Source organism: Pseudophryne corroboree, chromosome 2, assembly GCF_028390025.1.
Source record: "Pseudophryne corroboree isolate aPseCor3 chromosome 2, aPseCor3.hap2, whole genome shotgun sequence".
In the NCBI taxonomy this organism is placed as follows: Eukaryota; Metazoa; Chordata; class Amphibia; order Anura; family Myobatrachidae; genus Pseudophryne; species Pseudophryne corroboree.
Window position 1 is genome coordinate 680,391,890 of NC_086445.1, and position 8,838 is coordinate 680,400,727.

Sequence of the window (8,838 nt, forward strand, 5' to 3'; positions counted from 1 at the left end):
AAATCCAACACCACGTTGAGATCCCACGGTGCCACTGGAGGCACAAACGGGGGCTGACTATGTAGCACTCCCTTAACAAAAGTCTGAACTTCAGGCAGTGAAGCCAGTTCTATTTTGGAAGAAAATCGATAGAGCCGAAATCTGGACCTTAATGGAACCCAATTTTAGGCCCATAGTCACCCCTGACTGTAGGAAGTGCAGAAATCGACCTAGCTGAAATTCCTCCGTTGGGGCCTTCCTGGCCTCATAGCACGCAACATATTTCCGCCATATGCGGTGATAATGGTTTGCGTTCACTTCTTTCCTAGCTTTAATTAGCGTAGGGATAACTTCCTCCGGAATGCCCTTTTCCTTCAGGATCCGGCGTTCAACCGCCATGCCGTCAAACGCAGCCGCGGTACGTCTTGGAACAGACAGGCCCCCTGCTGCAGCAGGTCCTGTCTGAGCGGCAGAGGCCATGGGTCCTCTGAGATCATTTCTTGGAGTTCTGGGTACCAAGCTCTTCTTGGCCAACCCGGAACAATGAGTATAGTTCTTACTCCTCTCCTTCTTATTATTCTCATTACCCTGGGTATGAGAGGCAGAGAAGGGAACACATACACCGACTGGTACACCCACGGTGTTACCAGAGCGTCCACAGCTATCGCCTGAGGGTCCCTTGACCGGGCGCAATATCTTTTTAGCTTTTTGTTGAGGCGGGACGCCATCATGTCCACCTGTGGCCTTTCCCAACGGTGTACAATCATTTGGAAGACTTCTGGATGAAGTCCCCACTCTCCCGGGTGGAAGTCGTGTCTGCTGAGAAAGTCTGCTTCCCAGTTGTCCACTCCGGGAATGAACACTGTTGACAGTGCTAACACATGATTTTCCGCCCATCGGAGAATCCTTGTGGCTTCTGCCATCGCCATCCTGCTTCTTGTGCCGCCCTGTCGGTTTACATGAGCGACCGCCGTGATGTTGTCTGACTGGATCAGCACCGGCCGGTGTTGAAGCAGGGGTCTAGCCTGACTTAGGGCACTGTAAATGGCCCATAGTTCCAGAATATTTATGTGTAGGGAAGTCTCCTGACTTTTCCATAGTACTTGGAAGTTTCTTCCCTGTGTGACTGCCCCCCAGCCTCGAAGGCTGGCATCCGTGGTCACCAGGACCCAGTCCTGTATGCCGAATCTGCGGCCCTCTCGAAGATGAACACTCTGCAGCCACCACAACAGCGACACCCTGTCCCTTGGAGACAGGGTTATCCGCCGATGTATTTGAAGATGCGACCCGGACCACTTGTCCAACAGATCCCACTGGAAGATCCTTGCATGGAACCTGCCGAATGGAATTTCTTCGTAAGAAGCTACCATCTTTCCCAGGGCTCGCGTGCATTGATGCACCGACACCTGTATTTGTATTAGGAGGTCTCTGACTAGAGATGACAATTCCTTGGCCTTCTCCTCCGGGAGAAACCCTTTTTCCTGTTCTGTGTCCAGAACCATACCCAGGAACAGTAGACGCGTCGTAGGAACCAGCTGCGACTTTGGAATATTCAGAATCCAGCCGTGCTGTTGTAGCATTTCCCGAGATAGTGCTACTCCGACGAACAACTGCTCCCTGGACCTCGTCTTTATAAGAAGATCGTCCAAGTACGGGATAATTATTTCGGCCATTACCTTGGTAAATACCCTCGGTGCCGGGGACAGACCAACGGCAACGTCTGGAATTGGTAATGACAATCCTGTACCACAATTTTGAGGTACTCCTGGTGAGGAGGGTAAATAGGGACATGCAGGTAAGCATCCTTGATGTCCAGTGATACCATGAAATTCTCCAGGCTTGCAATAATCGCCCTGAGCGATGCCATTTTGAACTTGAACCTTCGTATATAAGTGTTCAAGGATTTCAATTTTAGAATGGGTCTCACCGAACCGTCTGGTTTCGGTACCCCAAACATTTTAGAATAGTAACCCTGGCCTTGTTGAAGGAGGGGTCCCTTGATATCACCTGCTGGAAGTACAGCTTGTGAAATGCCGCCAGTACTACCTCCCTTTCTCCGAGGGCAGCAGGCAAGGCTGATGTGAGGTAACGGCGAGGGGGAGTCGCCTCGAACTCCAGCTTGTATCCCTGTGATACTACTTGCAGAACCTAGGGATCCACCTGTTGGCAAGCCCACTGGTCCCTGAAGTTCCCGAGACGCGCCCCCACCGCACTTGTCTCCACCTGTGGAGCCCCAGCGTCATGCGGTGGACTCAGAGGAAGCGGGGGAAGATTTTTGATCCTGGGAACTGGCTGTCTGGTGCAGCTTTTTCCTTCTTCCCTTGTCTCTGTGCAGAAAGGAAGCGCCTTTCACCCGCTTGCTTTTCTGAAGCCGAAAGGACTGTACCTGAAAATACGGTGCTTTCTTAGGCTGTGAGGAAACCTGAGGTAAAAAATTTTCTTCCCAGCTGTTGCTGTGGATACGAGGTCCCAGAGACCATCCCCAAACAATTCCTCACCCTTATAAGGCAGAATCTCCATGTGCCTTTTAAAGTCAGCTCACCTGTCCACTGCCGGGTCTCTAATACCCTCCTGGCAGAATGGACATTGCCTTAATTCTGGATGCCAGCCGGCAAATATCTCTCTGTGCATCCCTCATATATAAGACGACGTCTTTAATATGCTCTATGTTAGCAAAATATTACCTCTGTCTAGGGTATTAATATTATCTGACAGGGTATCAGACCACGCTGCAGCAGCACTATTCATGCTGAGGCAATTGCAGGTCTGCACCTGAGTGTGTATATACAGACTTCAGGATAGCCTCCTGCTTTTTATCAGCAGGCTCCTTCAAAGTGGCCATATCCTAAGACGGCAGTGCCACCTTTTTTGACAAACGTGTGAGCGCCTTATCCACCCTAGGGGATATCTCCCAACGTGACCTATCCTCTGGCGGGAAAGGGTACGCCATCAGTAACTTTTTAGAAATTACCAGTTTCTTATCGGGGGAACCCACGCTTCTTTACACACTTCATTCACTCATCTGATGGGGGAACAAAACACTGGCTGCTTTTTCTCCCCAAACATAAAACCCCTTTTATGTGGTACTTGGGTTCATGTCAGAAATGTGTAACACATTTTTCATTGCCGAGATTATGCAACGGATGTTCCTAGTGGATTGTGTATATGTCTCAATCTCGTCGACACTGGAGTCAGACTCCGTGTCGACATCTGTGTCTGCCATCTGAGGTAACGGGCGTTTTTGAGCCCCTGATGGCCTTTGAGACGCCTGGGCAGGCGCTGGCTGAGAAGCCGGCTGTCCCACAGCTGTTACGTCATCTAGCCTTTTATGTAAGGAGTTGACATTGTCGGTTAATACCTTCCACCTATCCATCCACTCTGGTGTCGGCCCCACAGGGGGCGACATCCCATTTATCGGCCTCTGCTCCGCCTCCACGTAACCTTCCTCATCCAACATGTCGACACAGCCGTACCGACACACCGCACACACACAGGGAATGCTCTGACTGAGGACAGGACCCCACAAAGTCCTTTGGGGAGACAGAGAGAGAGTATGCCAGCACACACCAGAGCGCTATATAATGCAGGGATTAACACTATAACTGAGTGATTTTTCCCCCAATAGCTGCCTGTATACACATATTGCGCCTAAATTTAGTGCCCCCCCCCCCTCTCTTTTTAACCCTTTGAGCCTGAAAACTACAGGGGAGAGCCTGGGGAGCTGTCTTCCAGCTGCACTGTGAAGAAAATATGGCGCCAGTGTGCTGAGGGAGATAGCCCCGCCCCTTTTTCGGCTGACTTTTCTCCCGCTTTTTTTATGGATTCTGGCAGGGGTATATATATATAGCCTCTGGGACTATATATTGTGATTTTTTGCCAGCCAAGGTATTCATATTGCTGCTCAGGGCGCCCCCCCCCCCCAGCGCCCTGCACCCATCAGTGACCGGAGTGTGAGGTGTGCATGAGGAGCAATGGCGCACAGCTGCAGTGCTGTGCGCTACCTTGTTGAAGACCGAAGTCTTCTGCCGCCGATTTCCAGGACCATCTTCATGCTTCTGGCTCTGTAAGGGGGACGGCGGCGCGGCTCCGGGACCGAACGATCGAGGTCGGGTCCTGTGTTCGATCCCTCTGGAGCTAATGGTGTCCAGTAGCCTAAGAAGCCCAAACTATCTCCAGTCAGGTAGGTTCGCTTCTTCTCCCCTTAGTCCCTCGTAGCAGTGAGTCTGTTGCCAGCAGATCTCACTGAAAATAAAAAACCTAAAATATACTTTCTTTTCTAGGAGCTCAGGAGAGCCCCTAGTGTGCATCCAGCTCAGCCGGGCACAAGATTCTAACTGAGGTCTGGAGGAGGGTAATAGTGGGAGGAGCCAGTGCACACCAGGTAGTCCTAAAGCTTTCTTTAGTTGTGCCCAGTCTCCTGCGGAGCCGCTATTCCCCATGGTCCTTACGGAGTCCCAGCATCCACTTAGGACGTCAGAGAAATGGTGCTACGCTGTCTGTCTATGGGGGGTGGAGAGAATAATGGTGCTACGCTGTCTGTCTATGGGGGTGGAGAGAATAATGGTGCTACGCTGTCTGTCTATGGGGGGTGGAGAGAATAATGGTGCTACGCTGTCTGTCTATGGGGGTGGAGAGAATAATGGTGCTACGCTGTCTGTCTATGGAGGTGGAGAGAATAATGGTGCTACGCTGTCTATCGGGGGGGGGGGAGAATAATGGTGCTACGCTGTGTCTATGGGGGTGGAGAGAATAATGGTGCTACGCTGTCTGTCTATGGGGGTGGAGAGAATAATGGTGCTACGCTGTCTGTCTATGGGGGGTGGAGAGAATAATGGTGCTACGCTGTCTGTCTATGGGGGTGGAGAGAATAATGGTGCTACGCTGTCTGTCTATGGGGGTGGAGAGAATAATGGTGCTACGCTGTGTCTATGGGGGTGGAGAGAATAATGGTGCTACGCTGTCTATCGGGGGGGGGGGGGAATAATGGTGCTACGCTGTGTCTATGGGGGTGGAGAGAATAATGGTGCTACGCTGTCTATCGGGGGGGGGGGGTTGAGAATAATGGTGCTACGCTGTCTGTCTTGTTGGTGCTCTGTCTGGGAAGGGGGTTGCTGGTGGGGGAATTTTAGGTTTAGGCTCCACCGGGGAGGGGTTAGGCACCACCAGGGGGTTTAGGTACTAAGGGGCAAGGTTAGGCACTAGCAGCTAGAGAATTCATTATAATTACTTGGTTCCCTAGTATACAAGTTAAATGATAATTTTAAGAATTCCCTTTAATTGGTTACAGACCATTTTTTCATTGGTCTATAACCAATTGTTTGGAAACCCCCCTTTCAAAATCCTGCGTTTGCCACTGAGGGGCAGATTTATTAAGCTTGGTGAAGTGATAAAGTGGAAAATGATAAAGGACCAGCCAATCAGATCCTAACTTCCATGTTACAGGCTGGGTTTGAAAATTGACAGTTAGGAGCTGACTGGCTGATCCTTTATCACCTTACCAAGCTTAATAAATCTGCCCCTGAGAGAGATAAATGACCAGCAAACCATATATCGCTCTTCTTATCACTTGTTAAGGATTACTACATTTGGGCCAACTGTCTTTGCTTTAGGAAATAATTCTTAAAGAGGGAGTCATTTTTAACAGCAAACTACATATGAACTAAACTGAAAAATTTGATATGATCAAAAAGGAAGACAATTAAAAAAATTGTTTGTAAAATATGAAAAAGCAAACCTTGATGGATTTAAACACAGAGTTTCGGAAACGCAGTCCTCAAGTCACCCCAATGGTCCAAGTTTTACATTTATCCATGCTTGACCACAGGTGACTTAAATAGCATCTCAGTCGATTTGATTTAACCAACTGTGCAGAGCCATGGCTATATCTAAATCCTGTACCATTGGGGTGTCTTGAGTACCTCTGCACAGAGCCGGCCCTAACCAATATGATGCCCTAGGCAAGATTTTGGCTGGTGCCCCCTAGCACCGCCGCTAGTTCTGTAAGAGATGCCTGGCATGAATCAGCTGGCAGCTTTGCTAACGTCGGGCGTCTTTTGTTTATAAAAATGCATCTTATTTGCATTACTATGTGGCTAGGATACACAAGCAGCTTCTGCTGATTAAAATGATATGCAGCATGCCTATATTCTGTGTGCGACTGCGGCTGTATCTGCATACGAAATGCGACATTACAGTGATATCCAGGAATACACACAGAATATAGGCATGCCACATATCATTTTAATCAGCAGAAGCTGCTGGTGCCCCTAAGCATACCAAATGCCCTAGGCATTTGCCTAGTTTGCCTATGCCTAAGGCCGGCTCTGCCTCTGCACTATGGACGAATCATTCAGGGTTAAACAAATGCTACAATGTTACAGGAACCGAGTATGTCACTCGTAGCTATGTGCCTGCATCACATACACTATGCCGACGCCAGATACTCTACCCGGCTGTGCTACTGTGCCAGCTCCCGTGCTCACCACTCTCTGACCAGATGCAGTGAGGCCGCATAGTGGCCACTCACCTACTAGTGCCCGTCTCAGCTGTGCCCTTTCCGTGTCACCCAGCTCCGCTGCCGGCGCTCCCTCTCCCTGCCAGCTGTCCCGACTGTCAGGCATAGTGTACGTCCTAACCAGCAGCACGGCCACCAGGAGAAACAACCCGAGCAGCGGCAGCCCGAGCACGGCGCAAACTGCACCCCTCCAGCGAGGCTTCGACATGTCCGGCAGCATCAGTCACCTGCACACAGCCCAATACACCACACACAAGCCGACGTCGCGCCCCTATTGGACATTGACAGCCTGTCCCGTTCCGCGCAGAGCATGCTGGGAAGTGGGAGTAGGAGCAGCGGCAGCTACGGCTTGTTGGTAACTGTGTCTGTCTGCAAGTGATGCTACACGCGGATCATACACTCGTGTACTGATACCTTTCTCCGTGGCGTCGAAACTTTATTATTAAATGTTCGTAAGTGCATGTCGAAGTGTATAAAGCTGGCTGCATAGTGACGCATTTGCCCAGTGCTATATGCATACTCTCCAACATTTTACACACAAAAATCGGTACAAATTCGAAAAGCGGGCGTGGCCACTGGTTTCCTATACTTTCAAGGTTGGTTCTAAATCGGAGTGGGGTAAGGGACCTCTGACGTCACCAGGGGCGGAGCAACGTCACCAGGGGGAGGAGCCACGGCCGAACGGGGTACCCGAAATGTACGCTTGCCACGCTTCGGGCTCGGTGGCTCGCTCCGCTTCGCTCGCCATGTGATTGCTAAAGGTAATAGTAGGTGGCGTGGATAGTAGAGGAACTATCCCTCTGGCCTAGATCCTCCCCCTTGTGTCATGGCTCTTCCCCCTGATGTAAAAGGTCCCTTAGGCATACTTGCCTACCTGACCCTCTCCATGAGGGAGAAAATGTTCTGTTCCTGGACTTTCCTGGTAATGTATGATTGCCATCACCTGTGGTGAGCTAGTTAATTGATAAGAAAGGTATTTCACCACAGGTGATGGCAATCATACATTACCAGGAAAGTCCAGGAACAGAGCATTTTCTCCCTCATGGAGAGGGTCAGGTAGGCAAGTATGCCCTTAGGCCATTTGAATGTAGCATCTACCCTGTCAGGCTGCGCTCCATGAAGGCTCCGCAACATACAGTATCTATGTAGACGCGGCTGAGGGGCGTCCTGGGCCAGCGCAATCACCCTAACACTGGTAAAGCAGCTAACGGGCTAATCCCGCTGTTAGCACTAAAGACCTCAGATCAGTATAATCATAGTGTGCGGGAAGCCGCGCAATTACAGGGGGCGGGGCTTCTCAGAGCGGATCCAGCACTCACCAGCGCCATTTTCTCCCTGCAGAACGCTGAAGCACGCTGACAGGGAGCGCTGACCCTCCACATCACTCCAGTTACTGTGGTACCAGGGTGTTATAGACAGGCGGAGAGAGTATAGTTAGTGCTATTTAACCTATTAAGGTTATTTAGTCTGCGCCGGGCTGTTATCATAATAACTGCCCACTGGGGCGCTGTGTGGCTGGCTCCTTATACTCTGACTCTCTGAAGGTACTCTGCGGGAAAATGTGTCTGACATTTTCCTGTATGTGTGTGTGTATGTGTAGTATGTGTATATATCCACGTTACCATGTCTAAGGGCTCTGTATCGTGCTGCAGAGTGTGTATCTTCTCCTGAGGAGTCTATCCCATGTACTCAGGACTGTAATGTGCTCTCCCAACCTTCCAAATCCGAACCCCCACGGGTGGATTCTTTAAGGGGAATGATATCACAGATTTCATCAAGGATGTCACATACTGAGAAAGAGACTCAGTTTTTGAGAAAGTCTGTAGAGGGTTTGCAGCATTCAGCTCCTACTTTCTCAAATACCCCACCTACATACCCTAAAAAACGTACACTTGCCCAAATAATGCAAGTTGACACTGATATCGACTCTGATACAGGGGACGGTGATGGGGATATGCAGGGGGGAAAGTGGGGGGGGGGGGGATGCAGCCCTTGCTAAGGGGGTGCAGCTGATGATTGAAGCCATTAGGGACGTTTTCCATATTACTGAGAAGGTACCTGAGACGGAAGAGGAATCTTATTTCTCTTACGTCCTAGAGAATGCTGGTGTCCAATTTAGTACCATGGGGTATAGACGGGTCCTTTGGGAGTCACTGGCACATTAAGAGTTTAACAGTGTGGGCTGGCCCCTCCCGCTATGCCCCTCCTACCAGACTCAGTTTAGAAATGTGGCCGGTGGAGCCGGTCACAGCTAGGGGAGCTTCTAGGAGTTTTTCTAGTTTTATTTTTTTCTAAGAGTTGTTAGGTACAGGAAGGTTGCTGGCAACAGCCTCCCTGCTTCGTGG

At 50.2% G+C, this 8,838-nt stretch overlaps 1 protein-coding gene across 1 annotated transcript in view; it reads right to left on the bottom strand.

Moving 5' to 3' along the window:
• PM20D1 (peptidase M20 domain containing 1) overlaps window positions 1-6,864 on the bottom strand; it is a 238,998-nt gene extending 232,134 nt beyond the window's left edge. The window contains exon 1 of the mRNA XM_063955155.1: window positions 6,506-6,864. Within this exon, the coding sequence (XP_063811225.1) occupies window positions 6,506-6,713 (208 nt within the window). The 5' untranslated portion in view covers window positions 6,714-6,864. The remainder of the gene's footprint in view (window positions 1-6,505) is intronic.
• Between the last annotated feature and the right edge of the window lie 1,974 nt (window positions 6,865-8,838).